Here is a 26,810-nt window from a genome sequence, read left to right as displayed (position 1 = left end):
GAAACATATGCTCCCTTTCTTTGAATTTCACTTGTGTCCCAAAAGCAAAATGAGAGGTATATGGCATAACAACAGTGTTGATTTTACTGTCCTCTAGTTGATCATTACTTTGCACAACAAAAGAAGAATTCGGATTTGTACAAATGTAAACTCGTTCCATCATATATTGTCCTTTGTTGTTATATTTGTCAAAAACATGATATATATGTCTAGACAACCATAGAAAATCAGCATATGCATTAAGTTTCTCCTCCAAATAACTAACATTGCACAGAACATCAAATTCAATATAACCCAAAGTATTTAAAGAAGATAAAAGTTTCAGCTCATCAACATCACTAGCATTATGAATAACACGTTTATTTTCAGCACAAATGTTCGATTCCAACACACATATAGCATGATCAGTCATTAATGGTTGCATGGGTATAACATAAATTTCATTATGCAAGTCATCTTTGTCACAAGGAACATCAAGCAAAGCATCTTTTGACAAAGATAAATCAAGGGAAGGTTCCACTAATATTTTCTCTATCATAGCATGATTCGTGGAAGAATTCAGCACATCAAGAGAACTCTCACCTTTCGTGAATTTAGCATCATGGGCATTATCTTTGCTCTTATGTTCAGCAAGAGTAATAGGTGATGGTTCTGAATTTTCACATGAGGCTGTGAGCACCTCATTTTCTTGCACGTCATCCTGGCTCTTTTGTACATTATCCTGCAAAAGGTTAGACATAATAGGAGGAATAACAAGAGATTATTCTAGTTGTTGCACCTCATCATTTGAGTTAATTACAAGAGATGAATTAACAAATATTTGTCTCATAAGAATTTTCATATCATTCCATATGTGAGGTTTATCTGAAGAATTTAAAGACTCCCACCAAGTTGATGTAGAATGTCTCAAGACACTAATTGCATTCTTAATCTTCCTCTGTTCACATATATAACATTGCGCAAAAATATTATCTATTTTAGTTTCCCACTCAATGTACTCATCAACACCAATACCATCATAAGTCGGCGGGGAAGAAAGAATAGCACGACATGTGGAAGGAGGTGCAGCAGCAATAGTGCGGGGCTCATGCATCTTTGATGTCTCATATGGATGAGTGTTGTAACCTATCATTGTTAGCATCAAACAAGAAAATACACAAATATATATTTTCCTATCAGCTACTAGGATGTGGTCAAGGAGTAAAGTCACACACTCTCAAGCGTCTTACCACGGTCTTACAAGTGTTCTTACCAACACAGCAGGCGGTGCAACCGATGGATGGTTGTGATACCGTTGCAGCTTGAGTGTAAGGCGAACCTGTACTTGGTCAGAAGAAAGTGGAGCTTGGACATGCACAATATAGTAGAAAGGAATAGCAATAATTTAATTCAGAAATTGTAAGATTGAAAAGTAGTCCCAAGCTAGTGTATGTCGCTGGCCTAAACTCGTCCCGGACCTAGTTCAAGCAAGCAATACAATACAACTCAGCACAAGGACTCAAAAGGATACAAGCACTTCTGAACTTTTTTTTCACTTTCTTTTTCTTTCCTTCTTTATTTTTCTCTCTTTTTTTTAGGTGCGGCCTTTTTCTTTTTCTTCCTTCTTTTGGTTTTTGCACCTCTTTGCCTTTTTCTGTCTTTGATTGATTTTTTAACCAGATAAGTGCCACAATACAACCTTCAAATATATCATGTGGTATAATGCAATTAGAGTTTAATTTCTCTATGATATGATGCAAGACTCAAGTTCTAGGATATCAAAAAGCAGCACGATATGTGCTTCCAAAAGTAGCTCTCCAAAGTCCAACGTACATGCTAAAGAAGAAACCAAATTGGACTTGATATCTATTAGATAAGGAATTATGCAAATCTTCCTATTTCTTGTCTGCTCACGTACAACTAAACTTTTCTTTTCTTTTTTTTAGCAAGATGGCACAACGCATCTGTACTTTCTTGACTAACTGTCAAACAAGAAACCAATCTAATATGTGTATACAGGACCAACTCAACACCAAACTGAGAGGAACAAATTCGAGAAGAACTAGACTCTGACTTGAATAAACCAACGAACACAACGACACACAAGGGATGACCATTCAATAAAGCAAACTGAAATTAAAAAATATTGCGAGGGCACAAAGGGGCTGTAGGATAGGGAATATGTGGCAGTGTTTTTTTTGCTTTTTGTGGACTCTAGGTAATGAAAAACAGATTTAATCTAAAGAGAAAAACACAGAGATATACCTAACGGACAACTAGGTGCTCTGATACCACTTGATGTAGACAAGGCCTAATCTTCTGATAGGTACGATATCGTCGATTGGTGGAGCCTCGACGTTCACGATCTAGGCTTTGAACCTTGATTCGGACCCTCGTAATCGTTACACCACTGCTCTGTTGGTTATCAACCACGCAAATGCGATTGACCTCGCCGAGAAGGATTTCCTACAAGCGAATTGAGAACACAAGCAAGAACGAGGTGAACGCAATCTGAAATTGGAAATAAATATGAGGCTTATGATAACGAGAAGGAGTTCAAGTCTTTATTCGAAAGGACTAATCGCCACAGGCGAACAAGATCAAGAACTGGGGCCCTGATTCACAGCAAGCAGGCTTGGCAGCACAGTTGCAGCAAAACGACGTCTATTTCATGAGGAAATCAAGAACTAAACAAAACCCCCAAACCCTAAGGAGAGCGACGGCTGCTAATTATAGAGTCTTGGGCGTCACCCCCCTGGACGCGCCCCTAATGGGCCCAAACATGATACACGGTCCAACGGACCCAAAGATGATGTCGTAGTACCCTGGCAGATTCTGGACGCTGACTTGTTTTGACGATTCCCGTTGATTCTGAAGGGACTTTGATGTGAGACCACTTGCATTGGCTTCCTTATCTAATTAGCTTTCCATCCATATGTGGATCGTCGAAAATGGAGCCCGAACACGGCTGTGTGACCAGTTTTATGACATATTGGTCCTAGAGCCCGAGATGGGCTCGAACTTGATTTGGGCCTCCACCTTGGTGACTCAAACCGGATGAGCTTCGAGCCTCCTTCTCGGTTAGGACATCCTCGTTGATCTCCTCGTCCTTTATCTCCACGCATGGTCATATGCACGGAGCTCATGTCCTCATCAGTTAGGGTACATGCAAGGACTGCTCCTAGGCAGCGAACTGAGTAGCCTTATACATCAAGGAGAAATTAATATATCAATTTGTGCCTACCCGATCATGTATTCTATTGTTTTCAGTGGCCTTTGCTTTCCCAATCTATGCATTGTGATTCATGATTTCAATATTTTTTTACTGTGTCGTCCTCGTTCCATAAAAGATACACATAGCAACACGTGGGGCACTGTCTAGTTTCATACATAGGCGAAGTCCTGCCCTAGTAGTAGCATAGAAAATAGGGAGAGAGTGTGGGAAGTGTGGTGAAAGGTCCGCATCTATCGGTGTCTTCTCCAGTACCTTGATGGATGCGATCTTCTGTGTAAGTGAGCATTCGGTATCTATATGGTAACTAATCTCTGATTCTAGTAAGTTCGTATTTAATTTGTTCACTGGTACAACTTCACTTTGGTAGTGTGCTCTAGCCTCGCTAAGGGAACTTAGTGGGCTATGGTTAGAGTAGTGAGTTATAGTCTGGACGTGGTGCGTAGACTATCTTACCTATGTATACAGCTTGTCGCATGAATTTGTTTGTGGTAGCAAGTAGGTGGTGACAACCCTCTGTGTTCTTTATAATCCATCACCTGTTATTATGCAAGTTGTTAAAATAGTAGGACCACCCCACTGGGAGCCTTGGTAGAGATTTTGTCTTTTGCCTTTTCTTGTCCAGTGGTCCTGAAGTGAACAACCCTTGTATCTATCTTATCTTGATAATTATTATAACTATAGAAATCCTTTCTATCCAATATATATCATAAACCCCTTGTGTCATCATAGGACGAACTTGATTTTCTATTAGTACACTTCGCGTTTCCCATGAAAATTAATACCTTGAAATACTCCCGGATGAAAGCTACCTTGACAGACATACGCTTGCGGTTTACCCGTTTGCTATCTTTGGTGTGAACAACCTCCTCTGGAAATCCTGATTTTTAGTGACCTTAACCTAGAGGTGGATTATTTGTACGCCTCTGAAAATCACTTTCGCTCGCCTCAGAAAACCTTGAATGTAGTAGTGAATAGAAGTGACACTGACACCTGGCGGATCATCCTCTGGTGACATTGTGCCTAGGGTAGTTAAGACTTAGCACAATAAATGAGTGTTCAGTGTATGATCTTGTGTGACTTCCTGACACCCATGGATCATCCAGTGAAGCCTAGCCCCTGGCTGTGGCTAAGTGGCTAACCTACTTATGTGCACAGTATATACCATCCGGTGGTCACTTCATGACACCCTAGCGGATCGACTCCTCCGCTTCAATATGCATTGCACCGTCGGACACTTGCAAACCGTGCACCTAAACAGTGGAATACCACCAGAACAATTGAGATATGTAGTGGAAGAGCTGGATTATTGAGCCATTGCCATCAGTTTGAGGGAGGCGTGGTAGTAGCGACAATGTCCAGAATGGGAGAGAGCGAGTGGGGAAGAAGGAAGAGGATGGGGTGAAGTGGAAGGGAGAGGGAACCATAGGGGGTACTAGCAAAAAACAATAGAGAGAATTCCTTATTTGACACCAGACAAATGACCCGTTCCTTTCTTGGCCCTCAAAAAATTTCTGTTCCTTATTTGACACCGAGTTCAACTTTCATTCCTTATACGACACTCCGTCGGGTTTGCCATCTGTGAACCCTTAACTGACATGTGGGCCCCACCACCCTTCTCCCCTTAACTGACATGTGGACACCAGACAAAACGACGGCGGCGCTTGGACGGGGCACATCCGCGCGTGGAGGTGGCGGCGCAGGCGCGCTCGCGCGGCCAGGGGCACGTCCCGTCCCCGCAGCTCACCCCGCACCCGCTCCCGTCGCTCCACTTCTTCCGCTCCCTGCCCAACGGCGCCAACCTCCTCGCGCACCCGCAGCACCTCCTCAGCTGCTACGTCTCCCTCCTCCACTCCTTCGCGCGTTCCAGGGAGACCGCCGGCCCCAACGCCGCCGGCCAGGCGCGGCAGCTCGTCGCAGAGCTGTGCGCGCACGGGGACGCTGTCCTGAGGCACCTCGCGCTGGGGTCATCGGCCTCGTTGATCCGCAGCCTCGCGGCGTTCAGACTCTCCGAGGAGCTGCTGTGGGTGTGGCAGGCCATGCGCCTCGCCGGCATTGAGCCGTCCAGGCTCACCTACAACTGCCTGCTGGACGGCCTTGTCAACGTTGGCCTCCTTGACACTGCCATCAACGTGTTCGACGCAATGTCCACGGAAGATCGAGTGCGTCCTGACATGGTTTCCTACAACATTCTCATCAAGGGGTACTGCCACGCGGGGAGGACGCAGGATGCGATGGCACGGCTTGCGGATATGAGGGAACAGGCAAAGCTCGCGCCGGACAAGGTGACATACCTCACTCTCATGCAGCGCCATTACAGCGAGGGCACGTTTCCACAATGCATAGCACTGTTCCAAGAGATGGAAGAGAGGGGAATGGGGAAGGAGATACCTCAACATGCTTATGTGCTAGTGATCGGCGCCCTCAGCAAGGACGGGAAACCATTTGAGGCGCTGGCTGTGTTTGAGAGGATGTTGAAGCGAGGTTGCCCAGCCAATGCAGTTGAAGATGGCGCAAGAGTCGATCCACGTCCCCACCGTCACAACGACGATGCCCAACTCGCCTCCTGCTGCTCCAGTTCCTGGACGACCTGAGCGCGAGTAGGAGGACGCCGTGGAGCACACGGACTCCGCCCCCCGTGACGACGATGTTGGCGGCTCAGGCCTGCCGTTGAAGATGGCGTTGAGGAACCTGCGAGCCGCGCACCGAGGGACGCCGGCCTCCTTGGCAGCCTTCTTCTCCGGCGTGGGCTCGGACTTCGCGGCGGCGGCGACGCTCGAGACGAGAGCCCGTCATAGCTGGAGCACTCGGAGAGTCGGAGAAGCTCGACGTGGTGGCACCGTGCGGCCCTGGAGCCGCCGCCGCCGCCTTGCTGCCACGATAGCTCCTCGCCGCGGGGATGGGACGCGCCCCTGGCCGCGTGAGCGCGCCTGCGCCGCCACCTCCACACGCGGATGCGCCCCGTCCAAGCGCCGCCGTCATTTTGTCTGGTGTCCACATGTCAGTTAAGGGGAGAAGGGTGGTGGGGCCCACATGTCAGTTAACGGTTCACAGATGACAAACCCGACGGAGTGTCGTATAAGGAACAAAAGTTGAACTCGGTGTCAAATAGGGAACGGAAATTTTTTGAGGGCCAAGAAAGGAACGGGCCATTTATCTGGTGTCAAATAAGGAATTCTCTCGAAACAATAATGCCCACTTGGCCCTCACAAGCGTGACCGACCCTTACATGCAGTTCACGTGACCCACGTGCCATGCTGGCTAATGACATGGACTATCACATCGGATCTATTTCCCAAATGAAGGGGTAAAGGACCAACGCCCTGTTCGCTTGGGCTTGTTTGGCTGATAAGCCATTGCTGAAAGTACTGTTGGCTGATTTGGTGTGAGAAAAAAATATTGTTCGTTGGCTGAAAAAGTGTAGCACCTGGTTTTAAGAACAAAACCAGATACACACCATATGTGAGCCTAGAAAGTCAAATCTCACATATAGTTACAAATAAAGGTAATATCAATAGACAATGCGTAACATATAACGTACTTAGCATAAAGAATATAATCTTAGATAGCAAAAAGCGGAAAGACAACTCCGATCTTTGGGTGAAGACTCCAGTTTCATAGGGACAACTGACTCGTTGATTACAAGCCTAATTCCTCCAAACTCTCGCAATCTGGTACCTATCCAGGATTTTTCCAAAGATTTAAAAAGTAAAGCAAGCGTAAGTACATGTCGTACTCAACAAATATAACATGGGGTTCAATAAGCTCAAAAGGCTGACACTGGTTAACTACGATTAGCTTTTAATAAGTTATGATTTTAGCAATAGGGTGGCAACAAGTTTATCACAAGCCCATATAAACACATGATCAGGTAAACATAAATAATGAATAATGAATAGCATAAATAATAGATCTAAATTAGAATAGTACACCAAGCATAAAATCAAGATGAAAAGTTTGTAAAGCGAATCTACGTCTCGCTACGAATACACAGACGCGAAAAGCACTCTAATCGGAGCTACGGTAAAAAAAACATCTACCAAAAGATTTACTTCATACGTGGAAAAGAAAACTATATGCTTCATTTATTTTAACTATATAAAATTATATATATAAGATATTTTATAAATAATATAAATTGAATAAAATCAAATTTAGATTTGAATCATAAAACTAAAGTAAAACAAATCATATTTTATTTATAAAATCTAGTCGCATAGTTATTATTCAAATTAAAGTTTAAATATAAAATTCTAGAAATAGTGACATGATAAACATTGTTACTAATGCGTAATTTATGTTGTTACAAATCCAACGCAACTTGAATGGGCTTAAACGGAGTTAAAACGTAGAAGATATTAATTAAACAAGATTTCCTTTATTAAAATAATAGATTAAATCTACCATTGAATTTTAAAAGTTTAAAACATCCTTAACAGTAGTATGAACACGTAGACAACGTAAATACGAACCTAACGCAATTTGAACGGGTCCAATCGGAGTTAAAACAATAAAGTTATAGCCTAAATAAATCTAATGGCAAAACTGTAAATAACTGAAAACGTATTTTTGAATCCAACCGACGAAAATACGTTTTTAAAAGAAGAAGACGTATTCAATGAAATACACAATGGACCGCGGGTTAGAATATGTAAAAGGGCAGGGGCTCTTTAGCAAAAATACCGGTGAACCGGTATGTTTTAATTTGGGCCGTGAATCTCAGATCGGACGGCCGTGATGGAAAGGAGGGAGATGAGGTCGTCGGCACAGTACTCCTGGCGGCGAACGCCATGGCCGGGGCTTGGACCTCACCGGAGTTCGCCCAGATGACGACTCCGGCCACGGTGGTTCCAACGGAGGACATGGGGAGGTAGAGTGGAAAACGGCGAGCTGACCTAGGTGTTTATCACGGACGGAGAAGGCTTGGCGGCATTGCTAGGCACGAAGAGGCGGATGACGGCTTCCGTGGAACGAAGGTCGACAGCGTACTCGGGTCGACAGAGAAGCAACAGGCGGACGCGACGGCTTCGGTCTTCCCACGTCAATACTGAGCTCATCAACAAGTTGAGGATGACAGAGAGGCAGCCGGCGGCTACTGTGGCTTTGGCGGCGTCGGCTTCTTCTCGGCGAGCTCGGATGGCGGCGCTAGGGCATAGACGGCGCTGCAGCTTACTCTAGGGCTCGGTGGGGGACGGCACGGGCGTGGAGGTTCTCTATTTAAGGGACGAACAGCTTGGGAGGCACGACAACAGAAGGAGACGGCGCGGGCGCGGATTCCTCGGTGAAGTCCCGTTCAGGCATGAGGTGGAAGAAAGGGGAAAGAACTGATAGGGCGGGCCCAAGCAGTCGGTGACAGGGGAAGAGGAGGCGCGCTTGCGGCTTTCGCTGCTGGGCCAGACGCAGAGAGGGGGAGCTGGGCCTGCGCGCGGCCTGCTGAGGTGAGGGAGAACGGGCCGGCGCTGCTGCGGCTGGGCCGAAACCAAGTGAGAGGGAGAAGCGTGCTGGGGTCTGGTGGGAAAAAGGAGAGCAGCTGCGGTGATGGGCCTCCGGGCCAAAACCAGTGAGGAAGGGAAATAGAGAAAGAATCCCTTTTCTATTTTCTTTTCATATTTCAAAACCCAATTCAAATAAAAATCAAATTTGAATATGGTTTTCAAATACACTTTTCAATCCAAATAAAAATGATAAATTTTAGTAAGTTTTCTAAAAATAAAATTTACAACTTTTTAGATTCTTTTATTTTCAAATTTTCCTTTCTTTCGAAGCCATTTTTAATTTCATTTGCAAAAGCAATTTAAACAATTTTAAATTTTCAATCAAAACCACTCAACCAAATAAATCAAATGCAAGGGCATGTATACTCAAACATGTTGCTACCTTATGATGAATTCTAATTTAACAAAAAAAGTTTTATTTCCTACATTTTCATGAGCACAAAATTCTTAAATAAACCATTTTAAACCTATTTTCAAAAGAGGCAAATTTTAGGGTGTTACAAAAAATACGGCTTATAAGCCAAACAAGCCCAAGCGAACAGGGTGCTACAGTGAATGACTTAAAAAGTTTATGGACCCAAACTGCAGTTTTAGAGTTGATCTACATGAATGATAAAACCCAAAAGGTTAATGAGCCTATGGTGCATTCACGTGCAAGCTCAGGTGACCCATGCGCCATGACATAGACTGCCACGTCAAATCTATTCCCCAAATAAAGGGGTATGGACCTACTTAAAAAGTTTATGGACCCAAATCTATAATTTCAGAGTTAATGACCTAAATGACACAGTCAAAAAGTTAATGGACCTACCGTACATTTATCTCTTTACAAATTTTCCTTCCAACTCTTAGTTATACAATTATTTATTGAAATAATATAATTTTGAAAATTTTCATCGATCAACAGCATTCAGAAAGTGCGGCCTCAATCAGATGCGTGAAATCCACGTTGCAGTGAGGATATTATCGCATTCTGCGATCACCCATGTATTGTGTAATTTCGTTAGGCCTTTTCTGGAACACAGGAGAACATTTCCTATTTTCTATGTTTTTTTCTAAAACTAACAAATATGCTCGTGCGTTGCAACAGAACCCGATACATTTTGGAATCGTACTTTCGTACTATTGTTGGATGGCAGTTCTTCTAATCTAACCTATATGACCATGGATCATGAGTCAGGGTCACATATGGAACACATAAGGTGTAAGGGCATGTTAGGGTTATCATATCGGATTTGATTTAGGTTTATTGACACGTGGAGGATGAACTCAGAACTCCGAGGTGAGTTTCTAGAAGTGGCGGTAATTTCTTTCTCCCTCATAGATATATATAAAGGGATTAGGCTGGATGACAAATTGCTTAAGGTATTAGCAGCCATGGTTTGTTTATTAGGCAAGGATAAAAGTTCGAATGAATAACCATAATACTATATTTATTAGTTATTTTTTATTTTTCTATTTATAAGAAAACAAGAAGCAAAAAAGAGAAATAGAAAAGGTCATCGAACCATAAGTAAATAGATATAGGTCATATTATTAGATTCTAAATTATTTAAGATTTTAGTCACTTATTATTTATTCTTTCTATTTATAAGAAAAAATAGAGACAAAAAGAGAGAAAAACAAAAAATAGGTAATATATAGATATAGATTAGATTAGATGAAAAATTATTTAAGATTTAGTCGCGGATTATTTATTAGATTAGAGAAGGATAAATAGTTCAAAGACCCATAAGACTACATTTGTTATTATTATTTTATTTATAAGAAAATGGAAAAAGAGAAAAAAAAAAGTCACGTACATAAAGTCAATGTGGGGTTTCCATCCAACGGAGAAAAAACCAGAAAAAAAGAAAAGGAAAAGGACACACGGACAGAAACATCTCCCACCAAAAAAACTGACGGTTCCATATGAAGAAAAACCGAAGCGGAACTTTTGCGGAGAAAATGGAGACCGAGCCATTTAGGATTATTAGGTTGGACGAAAAATTATTAGTGGCATAAATTTTGCCTGTTTAGTATTACTGGCAACAATGTCCGTGCGTTGCAAAGGGAGAAAAAAACTATCAAACATTAATAGGAGAAATGCTACATTTTACATTTTACTCTTTCCATAAAATTTAAAAGCTATAATTTATTTTGTGATAATTTTGACATTCATCGTGATATCGCAATGTCATATTAAGAGCAACTCTCTTTGTATCTTATAAAATACGTTTTGGCGAAAAATACCCTCCAACATGCTGTTTAATTGGATCTCAAATAAAAACATCCTCCATTCCATATTTCTTGCTAGCCAAAGGTGGACAGCGAGAATGACTCTCTAGATTGCGCACGTAATATAGAAAAGTGTTGGAGGGTAAAAAGATATAGAAAGCGATTTTAATCAAATGACTCTCGGGATGATAATTTTGAGAGTAAATTTTAAATTAGATTAGATGGCAATCTATTTAAGATTTCAGGTCACGGTGTGATTAGTTGGAACATCGACTGATCCAGATTTTAATAATAATAAGTTTTATTCTAGTTAAAACTGCATCAATAATATAAAAATGGGAAAGTATTATTTTTTATGCATATAAGAAAAACAGGAGATACCCCATTTATATTTATATAAATTTATTTAAAAAGAAAAATCACAGAACAAGCAGCTCATGAAAGTCTGATGAAAAAAATGGTCGCGGGCAAGGAAACAAAAAAGAGAAAAAGTCATGGAACCAACAGCACATGAAAGTCCTATGAAAAAATGAACGGTTGCAAGAAAAATAAAAGGAGATAAGTCACGGAAGAACGAACACGGTCCAACAAAAACGAAAAAAACTGAAGCTAGCGGAACGACCGTCCGACGAAAAAGAAATGGATCGAGGAATGCTGGTGGCCAAGCCACTCGCTAACGAAATTATTTAACGGCAAAACTTTTGGCTCTCTAATATTCGGTATAAATATAGATTAGATTGCTAATAAACTATTCAATAATTTAATTCACAGTCTCATTATTAGTTGGACCATCCACTGATAAAGTTCTAATAATAATAAATTTTTTATTTCTAATCAACACTTTATCAACAATTTTGTGATGTGAATATTTATTTATAGGAAAGAGTTTGGAGTTGAAAGAGCTATTTATTATCTATTTTTATTGTTTATGTAGAGAAAACAGGAAAAGAAAAAGGACACGGATGGAACCAACGAAAAAAGAAAAAAAAAGCGTTTCTGTGGGTGGACGGGCCGGGGTTTTGTGGCTGACTGTGAGCTTGTGGGTAACGGACACGGAACAAAAGAGAGTTACAATGGGTGGCCGATTCATGGGGGGTAAGCTTCCACGGCAAAAAAAAAAAAAAAAATGGTTGCATGATTGCCAAGCCGAGCCACTTTAGGATTATTAGGTTGGACGAAAATTTATGTGTGGCAAGAAATTTTGCCTCTTTAGTATTAATTAAGGGATAGAGATAGATGTATGGATATAGATATAAATGAACTAATTCTTGTGAAATTCGTACATTTTAAAGAGGCTCTTCAAAAAAAATCCTAAACTTTGTTTCTTCTAAGCCGGCGTTGTGGCACGATGTGTTTGGCGTGGCTATGGGTATTCTTTTCCAGGAAACTATGTAAAGCCTTGAGCTTGTCATGTTGGATGTGTCCGGCACGTACGATGTGTTCTGATCTCGCAGCGACTTGGTGTATAGCGTTACCGGGAATTATATAGTCAAAATAAAAAAAAAAAATCTACTGGCCATGCCCATCATATCATTTTCCCCTATATACTAGTAGATTGCAGTGTATTGGGGAGTCGACGATTGCGATCGAGCAAATACAAGGCGAGGCCCGGCAGCCTTCGTTCGCTTTCGTCCATCGATCCCACACCGGCAGGCATTAATTTGTCCGGGTTAGTAAAATCTTGTCGCCGCATGCATGAGTCCCTCTACCCATTCCTGTAAGAACCGTAGTTTCAAGCGTCCTTTTTGTACGATTTTCTGCGTGCAGTTAAGCCTTTTGACATGGATTATTGTCAGGTACTGTATAAAGCGCAAAAGGGCCGGATCTTCTCAGGTACTCTATCGGTCTACCCCTTGGTCTCGTGCGTTTGTGTTTTCTTGCTGGGATCTGGCTTGCCTCAGAAAGAGAGGTGAAGAATCAATTGATAATCATGTCTAAGTTTTAAGGCTGTGCTAATAATGGTGATTCAGGTTCAAAATTCTTATAACGTACGGAGCTCAAATTTGGACTAGATCGATCCTCCAAATTTCTGGAGTGATCGTCTTCGAACACTTCAAGTCCGTGGTGCAGTCCTTCGTGGACAACTCAAGAGTGACGAATCAGGAGCAGGAGCACCGAAAGCACGTCCTCCACGAGCTCAGCTCCCTCCTCTCGGGCTACTCCGCCGCCTGCAGCCCTAGCAAGGACCCTGAGATTGAGGAGGTTAGCGACACCGAATGGTTCTTCCTCATTTCCATGATACAGTCCTTCCCAGCTGGTTCTGGCCTCCCGGGCAATGCGCTGCTCGCCGCCACACCCGTATGGATCGCCACTGCCCTCTCCGATGCCCCCTGCCAACGGGCCCGCCAAGCCTATGCCTTTGGCGTCCGCACCATGGTCTGTGTCCCCATCAGCGCCGGCCTGCTCGAGCTCACCTCCACCAAATTTATCTTCCAGACCACAGAAAGCATTCCCAGGATCCTCTCGTTGTTTAATCAGGCCACGACTGAGCTGTGAGCTCGTCGAATAGCATATGGCTAAGGCTGTCGATCAGGACATGGCTGACCTCGTTGTGTGGCTTGTATGTTGCATTTCTACATCCCATATCTGTTCATTGCAATAACTAGCAAGGACTGCAAGGTGAGTTGCACAGATAGCACGGGTAGCTAATTTTTTTATTATAATGTTTATTTTTTTTACTTGAGCTAAAAAGAAAAATTATAAATATTTTGTAAAAGGTTGCCTTCAATTTTCTTCTGGCAACATTTTTTTATTGTCATTTTGCTAGATTTATTTGGAATACTGTGCATACCATCAGCCTGTTCGCTTGTTGGTTTCAGCCAGCCCAAACCAACCAGTCAACAGTGTTTTCCTCTCACAACAAACCAGCACCAGCCAGCCTAAACCAGCCCAGAAACCAACCAGCGAACAGACCGCATATTTGGAATTCAGCCGCCATCTAGCATGGGTAATATGTTTGGTTCTTGGCTTTTGGGTTTTTGGCCTAAGGCCTTGTTTAGTTGGCGAAATTTTTTGAAAAATGGTACTGTAGCACTTTCGTTGTTATTTAGTAATTAGTGTCCAATCATAGTCTAATTAGGCTTAAAAGATTCGTCTCGTGAATTTCGTCTAAACTGTGTAATTAGTTTTATTTTTTATTTATATTTAATGATTCATGCATGCGTCCAAAGATTCGATGTGACGGAAAATCTTAAAAAATTTTGCAAAATTTTGGGAACTAAACAGGCACTAAGTACAAAAATCAAATTATATTAGGAACAACTGCTATTTGTTAGGCTATATGATTATTGAATAGAAATGATAAGCTAAACCAAACATCTTTTTGCAGGTAGTTTCCAGAGCAACATATTGGATCCAAATATGGTCGCTGCTACATAAAGAAGATGAAAGATTGAACATCAAGAACAATTGCTGGATCTTGGAAATAGTCATTATGGAGTTCTTTACGAAGTTTGGATGGAAGTTCTGGAATAGAATTGAAACTTAGTCTTGGTTCTTTTCCTTTTCTTTGAACCTTGTGTTTTGTTTTTTGTTTATCCTCTTTTTTGAGAGCTGAGCTTGAGTGCTCCTGGTTGTAATGCTCTTCGAAGTGTAGAGGCTGGAACTTCGTTCCATTGTTAACAAAAAAAAACTCGATTCATCAATTAAACCACTGACTAATATCTCAAAAATTAAATGTTTAGTTCCTTGCTCTCTTTCAAATTTAGATTTGACATCATCTTGTATAGATATCTTGTGATTTTATTGTGGAGTCGTAATTGTCTTTTTTTTTATCTAAATTAAAACATAACGGATTCATCACCTCAAGCCTTGCTAAAAAGACTATGCAACCATCGCTGGTGATCTGCTCATCTCAAGTCTACTACCCATACTGCTTTTGCCGTATTATATATTGTGTTTGCCACGATGTGACTGTATTTGTGTCCACTTATGCCTAGCATGCATCTCGTAACGAAAAGGTTGAACCATGTCTGCTTACGCTCCTCGCGAGCTTTTTTACATGTGCGTCGAACACCAGCAGAGTCCCCTCGTTAGTTACGCGGTGCTAACTAATTAAGCAGCAGGCAGAGTCGGTGAGTCGCCATCATTTTTTCAGAGGGAGACTTGTCTTCGGCTAGCTCGGCCATCACAATCATGCACACCCTTAAGCTTAAAAAAAAAGTATGCACAGCCTTGGAGTCAGTCAGCCAGTCGGGTCAACGATTAGTTCATGTCCATCCATCCTTCGTTCAGTTGGCTCGCACTCGCACGAACCATTTTCACAGACATCCGATTGGGTTTCATTCCTCACCTCACGCTTGAAGACGACGCCGCACACGCCACACATCATTGCTGGAGAGATGCTCCCAAGGTACTCCGTAAGCCTTTTCTTTCACATGCCATGAGTTTGGAACGCAGCTCTGCTCGAAATCTTGTGAAATTCCTGTTTTGTCTCAAAAGAGTCCTAAGTTTACTGGTAAGCGCGAGAGACATGGTCTCTGATTTGCCTTTGTTGAACCTCTAGGTTTTTTCACCGTATAACTGGCAGTGGCAGTGAAGCTCGCAAGCGTGCTTTTTTACCGAAATCTACAGATTTTAGCGTATTGGAGAGCATGCTACAAGATCCACGTGCGGCGCCGATGTGTCTGCCGATGGATTTTCTAAAGGCCATCACGCAAGATTTCTCCCAGGAACGAGAAGTCGGAAGAGGTGGGTACGGAGTGGTTTACAAGGTACCCTGCTGCTTCTCTCTTTTCTTTTTTTCTACAGTGGGTTTTCCTAATTCTATATTGCACTCAAAATTACACCTCCAACTCCAAGCATACTTCGCATAGAGCTAGTCGGTGTCCGCGTTGTTGTCTGTTGGCATCTTTTGTGTGAAAGTCGTTTAGCGTGCAAAATTATGGCCACTAACCTACAATGATTGATTGACCGCACCTTATGTTCGCAAAATTATGGCCACTAACCCTTGAATTTCTTCCTTTCCTTGACAAAATTAGACGTGGATAGAGAGTACGATTGGTTGCTTGTACTAGTCTTAGTGTGTATTAGGTTTTATATAGGACAAGAGAAACCAGTATTAGTATTTGGTTGTCTTGCACATGCAAATTGTGTTTAGTAAGATCAAGAGCAGAGCCAGGATTTGGAATAGAGAGGCCATTGGTCAATGCCAACAAATATGAACCTATCAGAAACCTATAAGGGATCTAGCGAAAGCTATTTCAATCAAGTATGTTTTTCTAAAATGTTTTCACGATTCCATAGAGTAGAGGGTTTATGCTGAATATCCCAAATAATTGCTTATATTTTTTTACACGTGGTTATCTCTATGGTTTAATTAAGGTTGGAAAGGTGAGATTTATTTTTATGGACCCTATCAATTTGTGTGCATTACTTAGTACGAGAAAAAAAACGATGTACTAGATAATATAGGAGTGTTTGGCACGGCTCCTCTTGAGGTGCTCCTCCACAAGAGGCGGAGCCGTTTTGGAGGAGCTATAATTTATGGCTCCTTCAAAACGGCTCTGGCTCCTCTGATTTTCACTAAAAAATGGCTTCTCTAGAAAAATGTTTGGCAGGGCTCCTCCACAGGAGCCGGAGCCGGAGCTGGGGAGGAGCCCTGCCAAACAGGCCCTATATCATTTTGACCTGTGCTTTGAGCAGTATACAACCTGCATAAAGATATTCGTGGGTAACAAAACAGGGTTAACTGCAGCACGTAAGCTTGCAGACCGACTAAGAGCATCTCCTATAGTTTGTTAAATCTACTCGTAACCTTATATTTTTGGCATATATAATAGAAAGAACACCACTCCAACATCTTGTTATCCTAACTCCCAGTTTTATCTGTGCCTGGAAAAACTGAGTCATCCAACAACAAAAAAAAAAATTCGTGGACGACCGATACTCTTTATCGTTGTTGGCGCCCTTGATGCCTTTTTTCCCTCGGCACTCTATGTTGCCCCCACCGCTGCTGCCGCCTTCTCCTAGATTTCACTAGAATTGAGTCCTTGGCCACTATTTTCATATATAAGAACACTAGTAGATAAAGCAAGTAATGGAGATTTCGTTTTGGAGGTTCTGTGTGTGAGTTATGGTGCCGTGATGGCGGATGGCTGTCCACTAGCCCGACATTCGTCACCGCCTAGGAGGTTTGAAGTTGGATCTCTACTATTTTCAGATATGAGAATACTGAGAGATAGAGCAAGCGATGAAAAATTTATTCCGAGAATTTTGGGGTGAGCTAGGGTGTTGGAGATGGTCGGCCATAGTGGTGAGTTGTCCATAGTCTGCGGCTTGGTGTGTACAGGAAATGACGACGTGTACTCCCTCAGCCCTTTCTAAATGTTGCCTAGATTTTTGTGCCATACTAAATTTATAGAAAACATTAGTAATATTTCTATCTCCAAATAAGTATACTATAAAAATATATTCAATGATTAATCTAATAATACTCGTTACACGTCACAAATATTAGTAATCTCTTATATGTAATTGATCAAAGTTAAGTATATTTGACTCGTCGATACGTGAGAACGAGATCTCCCCCATAGTTTTTTTCGTTCAAAAAAAGATATGTGAGAATGATATTTAAAAAGAGACGGAAAGAGACGGATGGAGTACTTTATAATTGTAATAAGGATCAAATAGAAGAAACTATTGATGGAGCGTATTGTTTATATCCATTACTCTTTAGAAAGGTTTCAACTTTCAAAGTCAATATTTAGACTCAAATTTAGTATTATTGAAGATGCTACAAGCAACCATAGCCACAACCCCTGACTATTGTGAACGTCCGCGTGTGAGGCTTGCACGGAGCAAGCGGTGAAGAACCGAGGATCGAACCCGGGCCGGCCAGCTCCCACCACTGGAGCTTGCCACTGCGCTACACGCGCGCCTGCCATAGCCCCCATTGATTGCACACGACACAGGTAACAAAGCGCATTAGCGCTGGGCTAGCCAAAAGGGCGAAGGCCCAGCCCAGCCCAGTCTGTGACAGTGTACCCCACCTCGGCCGCCGCGGCGCCGCCGGCGCCGCGTCTCAGCGAGCAGATTCACCACTCTGTTGCGCCAGCTTCGATCGATTTATTCATCATCAGACTCATGCGTCACCATTGCAGCTCCCTCCGCTTTCCCGCTGCAACCCCTTGCCTCATGCCCTCACCTCTCCATCGCGCTCAAGGTGAACTTAATCTCATTTCCTCCTCCCAAGGATTTCCACCACTTCATTGTCTATTTTGTTTCTGTGACCAACTTCATGGCCTAGTTCAGTTTATCTTTGGTTGGCCGATGTGGGAGCCATACCCCATTACCAAATCGTTTGGTCAAAACATTTGTAGGTACAGATTGAGATAGTTGGCCAATGAAAAACATCGTGAATTGATGCAGTGACTTCCTGAAATTCAAAATCTGTGCTTAATAATATGCGATTCTTGGATTCAATCGAACATATCCAGAAATAGATGTTTAATTTGCTCTGCGTTTTGACATACAGAGATCCGATTTAAAAGATATGCTTGACTTGATAGAGGGCTGACATGTGGGACACGTTAGCATCTCCAAGAGCCTTTCTAAATCTCACTCTCTAAATCATCATTTGGAGAGTCATTTGCATAAAAATTACTTTCTATATCTTATCACTCTCCAACAGTTTTTCTATATCTCGTGTGTCAGAGAGTCATTCTCGTCTTCTATTTTTAGTTAGCGAAAAATCCGGAATAGAATATGGTTATATTTGGATAACCTTTTAGAGAAGCTGTTGGAAGGTAGTTTTTCACCAAAATCTCTATTCCTAGCATTGAGGAATGATATATAGAGTCTCTTGGAGTGGGACCAATTTGGGCAATATGGAAAGCTTAACATTACAGAAAAATGAACTGGAAGCAATGTTATGGCAGGCCTTTTTTTAATATATAAGTGGCACGTAAGGAGCATCTGTGTTGCAGTGTATTGTAGGGATGTAGGAACCTTTTAGTAGCATATATGATACATATAAAACATTTCCTTGATTCTCAAAGGCTAATGTCAGTATTGCAAATATGAGTTTGAACAGGGAGTTCTTCAAAATGGGAAGGCAATTGCTGTGAAGAAGCTTTCGGAGATGCACCTAGAAGATGGTCCATTTCAGAATGAAGTTATTTATCTAATTGGGTTGAAGCACAAGAATATTGTAAAACTTGTAGGCTACTGTGCTGAATCACGGTGGGAGGCAACTCAACTAAGCGGGAAATATGTCATGGCTGAAATACGAAAGAGGCTGCTTTGCTTTGAGTACCTAAATAACAAGAGCCTTGATAAGCACCTTTCGGGTATGCAAGCGTTCTGAGTTCTGACATGCTTCCTAGCTGTCCTTTTTTTCTTGTCCTCCTGTTGAAAGTACCTTAGTATGGCACAAATGGTACAATATTTTGTGCACAAAATGCTGTTATTCACGCCATTGTGGTGCCACAACCCATATGTTGGATGACCTCACATATCTTTTCTATTTACCTGTATCTACAGATGAATCTTGTGGACTCAAGTGGAATATGAGATATCAGATAATTAGAGGAATTTGCTCTGGTTTGCATTACCTTCACACGGAATGGCATATTGTTCATTTGGACCTCAAACCCGAGAATATATTGCTTGATGATGGTATGGTGCCAAAAATTGCAGATTTTGGTATGTCAAGACTCTTTGGCCAACAACAGTCTCGAATAATCACTGAAAGTCGCGGGGGGACACGGTAAGCTAATCCTCTTTAGACATCCGCTGTGTTCTTATCCAATTTAAAATATGATGGCATTTCTTGTTATGATGTAGTGGATACATGGCACCAGAATACTTGACAAATGGGTTCATATCGACCAAGTCGGATATATTCAGTTTGGGCGTTATAATTATAGAGCTAATGACAGGATATAGGGACTATCCCCCAAGTAATGAAGCGCCATTTGAGCGGTTCATCAAGAAGGTAAGATGACTTAGACAGCCTTTACAGATTTCCCATAGTGTGATCTCAAAAATATTTTTTGTTCTGACACATTTACTGTGCCAATTTTAGGTTGTTCAAAATTGGAGGAAGAACTTAGAAAAGGCACCAATGCATATACCCCTGGAAACAGAAAGTCAACAAGTAAACACATGCATTGTAATAGGACTAAACTGTGTTGATTCTGACCCCAAAAAGAGGCCGTCTGCGCTGGATATAATTCAAATGCTCAGTGCAGTAGAGAGTACAAATAAGCATACATTGGTACGTGTGCTAGCTCTTCCCTAATAGGCATAAAAAATAAATGTACGTACCAAATCCATATTACATGGAGCTATTTTATCTATGGCCTCCTCATCCTACAGGACACAGAAATTGGTACGTTAGGCTATTCAGTTGCGACTACGGATCATATCACAATGTTGCATAGATCATCCACCTCAAAAACTGCAAATATCAGCAGTCTGTTCACCTTCTCTGCCAAAGGAAGTAAAATAAGTATTCTGGCCTTCGAGATTGCCAATACAATTGACAAGAGCTTCAGTCTGATTAAAATAATCTCCAAACAAAGCATGGAGCATCTCAAAGAAGGGGTGCTTAGGTCAGAAGGTGTTCGTCGTCTGATCTCCGAAGATCACAATCAGTTGGTTCTTCTTGTTGAAGCTGACATACGGTGATGGGAATTTGCTGTGCTTGTAATCACCAGTACGTTTTCAAGATTTACTTATGTGAATTTGATTTTAATTGCCCAGACAGAAGTTTAGGCGATTTTGCTCAGAGATTATCCGGTTTGGAGATCTGTGTGTAGATCCTTCTTGGCACAATCTGGTTAGGTATTTCGACAGGTAAAACCTAGTATTATGATTTATGACACCTAAGTTACTATCGAGTTCTGGACTCCAGGACCTCATGATGCCTTATGTTGTGTGTTTTGTGTATGCTATTCTTGATAATGAATAGGTTGACATATCAAGAGATGACAACTCAGAAAAAATTGCTGAACGGAGAATTGCTTTCCAATATACAGTATCTTAGAAAGCTTGAAAAGTATACATGGGTCAGTTTATTTCTTGGCACAATCACAAATCTTCTAGTTCGTTCTTCATCAGAAATCACTGAAACTTGGTTGCTTCTTTAATTTTTCTTTGTTCAGGAACTGCGTGGAGAATTACTTGTGTTGGACAAGTGTGTAGAAAGATTTCAGCGCGAATTGATGGAGCATAATGGCAGTGGAAGATCTGAGCGTGATCAAAGAAGTTAGTATTTTGCACTTATATTCATTTTTCATGTAATAAGACAAGATGCTATAAAAGAAAAACATTTTGGGATCGCAGTTAACTTTTCCTCATTGTCCAAAGAGAGATGATATTCATGCCGTGCCTAGTGTGGAATATATTTGTTTTCCTAGTGTGGAAGTATGTATAAATGATTTACATGTCTTTCTCTACTGGCTTAGGTATTTTGGGCCCATTGGCTGTGCATGCACCTTAATATATATGATATTAGAGCCATAGGTCTTGAGTTCGAGTGAGGTGGAGTGTCAAATAAGTGAGTTGTCTGTCTTTCTCTATTGAATTAGGCCTTGAGCTCAACTGAATGGTGCATGCAGCTTGATACCCAAATCTAGCCACCCAATTGTGTGGGCTATTTTGTCAGTCTAAAAAACATAGAAAAAGGCTGAATGTAACCTAGACACTTCCATTGTTAGTGATACCAATGAGAGATATACAACTTTTAAAGCTGATTTAATGGTCCTTATGAGATACCACAAAATTATACCCATGGGAGTTAAAAAGCAATTTGGGTACTTAGTTGCTAAATTTTCTAGCTTCCTAATTATAATTTGGTTGTACCTCACATGGACTGAAAAAGGGATCTACTTTTAAAGATTTCAAACCATACATGAATTGTTTGCAGATATGATTCAAACCTTGCATCGTTCAGTGAAGCATCAAAGATCGGTTGCAAAGAATTTGAGAAATAAATCACTTTGGACCAAGACGATGGAAGATGTAATCTAGCACAGTAAATATTAAGTGTTTAAATTATCTGTGTTGTGGACTAACAACTCTATGTTCTGTTGTAGATTGTAGCAAAACTTGTAGACATTGCGTATTTCTTAAATTTTGAGATCAGAAGTGCTTTCTTGAAGAACAACGGAGATCAATCTGTAGCGCCAGTGACCAACCTTCATCAAACATTAGGGCCTACTGGCCTTGCGTTGCATTATGCCAATGTCATTCTGCAGATAAATACATTGGTATGAACATGTTCTTCTTATATCAGTTTATAATAGTGTAACATAATTGGGTGAAAGTACCCTTTTAAGGCTTCTATTGCTACTCTCTGCTTTGAATTTTTGTAAGCCTGCCTCTTCAAATTGAATTTTGACTAGCAATTTTCATTTACCATATATTGCTAGTAAGTACAAAAGTATAGTCACTGAAAGTACTCCAAATCGAATATAGTGGCACCTTTTGTTTTGCCGAACATGGATACTATTGCTAATTGTTAGTCAAAATTATGAAGTTTGAATCCTAAAATGCTTCGGAGCCGTATATAAATCTGTGGAGGGAGTACATTTGGATCATTTTGAATTTTTGAAAAGAACCTTTAACCTTAAGAAAAGTGTTATGAGCAGCCAGCTGGGTTGGCACTGTAGCAGAGCCATTTCAGTAGCGCTCCCTTTCTCAAGTTAGTAGTAGATTAGATCTATTCCTTAGGAGTCAAGTAAATTTCTCTATAAAAGGAGATAAGATGTATCAATCAAAGGAAAGCAAGAAACAATCAATCTAGACCCCTCTTGTGTTCATCCTTCTCATCTATGATCTTAGACCTCAGCTCCAACAAAACTGATGCAGCAATGCCACCCGGCCATCTTCCAGATGGTGGCCATGACAAAAAACAGAATGGTGAAAGAGTTATTTCAGAAAATAGGGTCACTCAAGAACATGTTGGGAAGCAGAAGCAGTATTCCAACGTTGTCCGAGAACTTTCCTGGATTTATATTCTCTTATGTTTTAATGACTTGGTCATTTTCAGGTATTGACCTCACCTGCGGCTGTTTCTTACAAAGCTAGGGATGCATTGTACCAGGCACTGCCTCCATGCATCAAATCAAAGTTGCGAGATTGTTGTCGCCGAGAGAAAGTAACTCATTCTGATCTTAACATCTCAACATATTTATCACCTAAACAGTATTGTTCATTCATTCTGATCTTTGTAATGGCTTGTAGACGATGACAGTAGCAGAGGTCAGAGCTGAAATGGACAGTATACTTCAGTGGCTTGTGCCAGTTGCAGAATCCACAATGTACTTTATGCTCTATTTAATTAATGGGTGCTATATACACCTGAAATACCACTGCAGATAACTTCCTTAGAGTTCTAGTATTGCCTCAAACCATCCTTATAACAGAGTGTGTGCTATGTACATCTAAATACCTAATTGCTTTCTGTATGGACAGATTGTACTACAAGAATGGGGCATTCGGTGAATGGATGAACATGTGCGTGAACACAACCCTCATCCCTCATATTGTTATGCAATGTTTGCAAGGTGAGTTTTTTGTTCTTAGACACTGATTGCCCATGATTTCCTGTATCAGGGTGATGCCAGAGGATATAGATGTTGAGGAACCACATTGGCCTGGAGAAGAAGAACGTCAGACCATTGCTGGTGCCTCTGCCATTCAAAGGCATGTGGTGAACAAGATAGAGACATTGTACTACGCTGATAAGCAGAGGACTGAAGGTTACATCCTGGACCTAATTCGGGGTCTGCATCGTCTTGTTTGCTAGTCAGACTTACTATGGGTGAACAAGACCTTCCATTTTCCTTGGATATGTATTCACCAAATTTTAATAAGGTTGGACCTTTAAGCATTTTTAGAAGGTAATTTGGTCCATTCCACTGGTCAAAATGCAATGAACAATTGAGGTTTTCTTTCCGCTGGAACTTTTAAAATTGTTTTTTTTTTGTGAATCAACTTTTAAAGTTGTTTAATCCAGACGTCCGCACATTATCTATAAGGCCCCGTTTGGATTGTTGGAATTGAATTCATTCTAACAAATTATAATTTAGGCACATATTAATTAAGCTAATATGATTGTATATGGAATGTATTTGTATGCTATTGTTAGCCATGTAAGGGAGATGCTTATATGTTGCATTTCTACTTTAGTGAAACGAGTTGGAGAGCGTGCTATAAGTTGAAGAGTATAAGCATAGCATGTTGATCTATAAATCAATTTTCATCTCTCACCCTATAAATTTGAGATAGGCTTATATGACTCATATGAGAACTCTAGAAAGTTATGGAATCTCAAATTTCAAGTCAAATAGCCTAATCCATCAAGTAGATTCTAATTCCTCCAAAATGAAAGGATCTAAACGCCCCTAAGAGGAAATACACAACTTTTGCAGCTGAAGTTCTTGCAGTTTCTTGTTTTTGTATGTCTCAGCTCTTGCACACTCAACACAGACGCTAAGTCTTCATCTTCTTTTTTGTAACTGCTTGATTAACTTAAACGTCTTATAGAAATGGGCCTTAAAGGTAAAGGCTAATTTACAGAGGTGAGTGCATCCATAATAAGGCCATAACTGGGCACCATTGTGTGTACAAGTGAACACGATGAGATACCCCTTTTGCTTGGTAAGCAAGGATGTTTTTTTAGATAATGTAACGAGATTCTTGCCTCTACGTTCCGAAGATGTGTACAATCAAGCTCAACTCTTTTAAAAGAGGATAAACAAAAGACAAACACAAGGTTCAAACAAAAGGAAAAGAACAAGACTAGGCCTCAACTCTATTTCGGAACTTCCATCCCTGAACGGTAGAATTTTGTACACCTTCCGTTCCATAGTGATTGAATTTATGAAAAATGCTTCTTCTGCCAAAACACAAAAAGCCAACCAAACAGATGATATTTAAAGCTGCTTTTTTAGAAACAGTTGTTTTCATGTAGTATAGTTTTGACTTTTGGCTTTCTGCTTTTCGAAATGGGTGGAAATAGAGATTTTTTTTACAGCAAGATGTTTCATAGTTGTTTCAACGGAGATAGAGAGAGGGTAGGTTTTGTACTTGCTTAACCAAACAGCTTAGAGCACATAGCTCAAATTTTTTTTTTATAGTTCACAGCTAAATCCAAAATAGTCTTGATAGTCGGTTTAGAGATTCAAGTTTACATATGCGGTAATGCTATAGAACATACGTCCGGAATCTTAAAAAAAATCGGACGCTTTGCTTCGCGCTCACTCCAGCACAGCAATCGGCCCAACAGGCCCATCTACACTCTCCTCTATCTACTCCATCTATACTGCGACACCCGACAGAATCCCCAACTCCTTGCTTCGCTTGTCACGGCTCACCGCACCGTCTGCCCGCCCCAAGCCGCCTCGCGGTGGCGCACCCATCCCGCATCGAGCCGCGCCACGTCTGCCGCCGCACCGTGCTCCATCCTCCGCCACGCCCACTCCGCCTCATCGCTCCATGCTCGGTGTAAGGAAAATGGACCCTAGGCTCATTTACTTTTGATTTTGGTGTTTGATGACCAACACAACCAAATTGGACTAATGAATTTGCAAGTAATTGTTTTATAGTTCAATAGGGTGCAAGGCGTGACTTGAACGAAGGCGACATGATGATCCCACGATCAACACCATAAGCAAGACCCTAAAAGCACAAGAGAAGACCCAAGATATCAAGCAAAGTCCAAGCACGAAGATGAGAACCAAGCCAGACGCAAGATCGCAAAGAAACAAGCTCGGCAGAGGTGACCGGACGCGGCCCTATGTGGACCGGACGCGTCCGATCAGTTGCTCGGCAACAGCAGGCGTTAGTGAAAGTGCAATCAGCCTTAATTATGGGTTTTGGTGATAATGACCTCGGAATTATAGAACCAATGAGATTTATCGAGAAGATAAGCAGAGAATTTATATTCGAGGATGCTACACGAAACGGAGGAGCCCCCAACTACAAATATAGATGGCTTCAAACTCAAATGAGGTTTAAATTCTTTTATATATTGAATTTGAGTATAGGAAAAGCCGTACTATAAAGAGGGCACAATGCTTAAGCTAATCTGTGCTACCAAGTGCTCAAACAACCACATGCATCCTCAGATTCACAGCCAAGACAGTCTACACTTCACTATTATCCTTAGTGTCTTGCGGGGTGCTGAAAGGTCCTAATGGCTAGAGGGGGGTGAATAGCCTATTAAAAATTTCTACAACAACACTTAGCAAACCGGTTAGATAATTATGAGACGAAGCAAGTGTCGCGCTAGCCTACTAAAATGCAAGCCACCTACCACAATTCTAGTTTATATAGTTTCTATCCACACAATGGCTATGTCACTACACTAAGTTAGTGTGCTCTCAAAGGCTAACTAAAGAGCCACACTAACCAAACTAACAAGCTCTCCCAAGGTTGCTATGTCAATGCAAATGGCCAAGAGAGTGAGCTTGAGCCGTCCATGTGGCTTAAATAGAGAGCCCCCATGAATAGAGCCGTTGGCTCCTCTGTTCACTGAAAAACGGGGCGACCTGACGCACCGGTTAGAACGACCGGACGCACCCTACCAGTGTCCGGTCAACGGATGGCCACCACGTCATCCCTTACTTCAAATGCTGAGCACCCGATCTCAACGGTTAAGTCAGGACCAGACACAGCACAGTGCTAAGACTGGACGCACCATTGTCGAGTCTGGTCGTTTCCAGAGAGCTCCCAGAGTTGCTCAACTGTAATCGGACGCGTCAGTTCGATCATGACCGGACGTAGGAGGGGTAGCGTCTGGTCGAGTCCAGAGAGCTCCTAGAGCTGCTCAACTGCGACCGAACGCGTTCGGTCGGTCACGATCGGCACAGCATCAGCGTCCGGTCCTTTCTCCTCTTCTCTATGCTGCCACATCAGCGGGACCAGGCGCACCCACT

General features: G+C 41.7%; 2 protein-coding genes across 4 annotated transcripts; both read left to right on the top strand.

Moving 5' to 3' along the window:
- The first annotated feature begins 3,102 nt into the window (after nucleotides 1–3,102).
- Nucleotides 3,103–5,805, top strand: LOC136479546 (pentatricopeptide repeat-containing protein At1g03560, mitochondrial-like). The gene is made up of 2 exons (XM_066477381.1): nucleotides 3,103–3,141; nucleotides 4,858–5,805. The coding sequence occupies exons 1-2, from the start codon at nucleotides 3,103–3,105 to the stop codon at nucleotides 5,803–5,805; spliced, it is 987 nt and encodes a 328-aa protein (XP_066333478.1).
- A 9,330-nt stretch (nucleotides 5,806–15,135) lies between these two features.
- On the top strand, nucleotides 15,136–23,954 carry LOC136483581 (protein PSK SIMULATOR 1-like). 3 transcript variants are annotated; one of them, XM_066480696.1, is made up of 16 exons: nucleotides 15,136–15,274; nucleotides 15,428–15,635; nucleotides 18,956–19,211; nucleotides 19,405–19,630; nucleotides 19,708–19,858; nucleotides 19,949–20,140; nucleotides 20,242–20,549; nucleotides 20,629–20,721; nucleotides 20,837–20,933; nucleotides 21,030–21,132; nucleotides 21,794–21,888; nucleotides 21,963–22,136; nucleotides 22,919–23,026; nucleotides 23,113–23,189; nucleotides 23,344–23,385; nucleotides 23,485–23,954. In XM_066480696.1, exons 1-16 carry the CDS (start codon nucleotides 15,264–15,266, stop codon nucleotides 23,675–23,677), a joined length of 2,334 nt encoding a protein of 777 aa, XP_066336793.1. In that variant the 5' UTR covers nucleotides 15,136–15,263; the 3' UTR covers nucleotides 23,678–23,954. The 3 variants fall into 3 exon arrangements, with proteins under 3 accessions (XP_066336793.1, XP_066336794.1, XP_066336795.1); XM_066480697.1 differs by having other exon boundaries at nucleotides 15,211–15,281; nucleotides 23,485–23,953; XM_066480698.1 differs by lacking the exon at nucleotides 15,136–15,274 and adding an exon at nucleotides 15,292–15,379 and having other exon boundaries at nucleotides 15,496–15,635.
- Nucleotides 23,955–26,810: the final 2,856 nt, after the last annotated feature.

This window comes from Miscanthus floridulus, chromosome 9 (assembly GCF_019320115.1).
Source record: "Miscanthus floridulus cultivar M001 chromosome 9, ASM1932011v1, whole genome shotgun sequence".
Lineage (NCBI taxonomy): Eukaryota > Viridiplantae > Streptophyta > Magnoliopsida > Poales > Poaceae > Miscanthus > Miscanthus floridulus.
The sequence above is the reverse complement of the archived record's forward strand: the minus strand, read 5'-3'. Positions and strand labels throughout refer to the sequence as shown.

What these genes read in the sequence shown, in the direction of transcription:
- LOC136479546 (XM_066477381.1), top strand. Translation starts at nt 3,103, where the DNA reads ATGGTCATATGCACGGAGCTCATGTCCTCATCAGTTAGG. An exon ending in TCATGTCCTCATCAGTTAGG is followed by an intron (nt 3,142 to 4,857) that starts GTACATGCAAGG and finishes TGTGGACACCAG; the next exon opens with ACAAAACGACGGCGGCGCTT.
- LOC136483581 (XM_066480696.1), top strand. An exon ending in CCTTGATAAGCACCTTTCGG is followed by an intron (nt 19,212 to 19,404) that starts GTATGCAAGCGT and finishes CTGTATCTACAG; the next exon opens with ATGAATCTTGTGGACTCAAG. An exon ending in GTACAAATAAGCATACATTG is followed by an intron (nt 20,141 to 20,241) that starts GTACGTGTGCTA and finishes CTCATCCTACAG; the next exon opens with GACACAGAAATTGGTACGTT.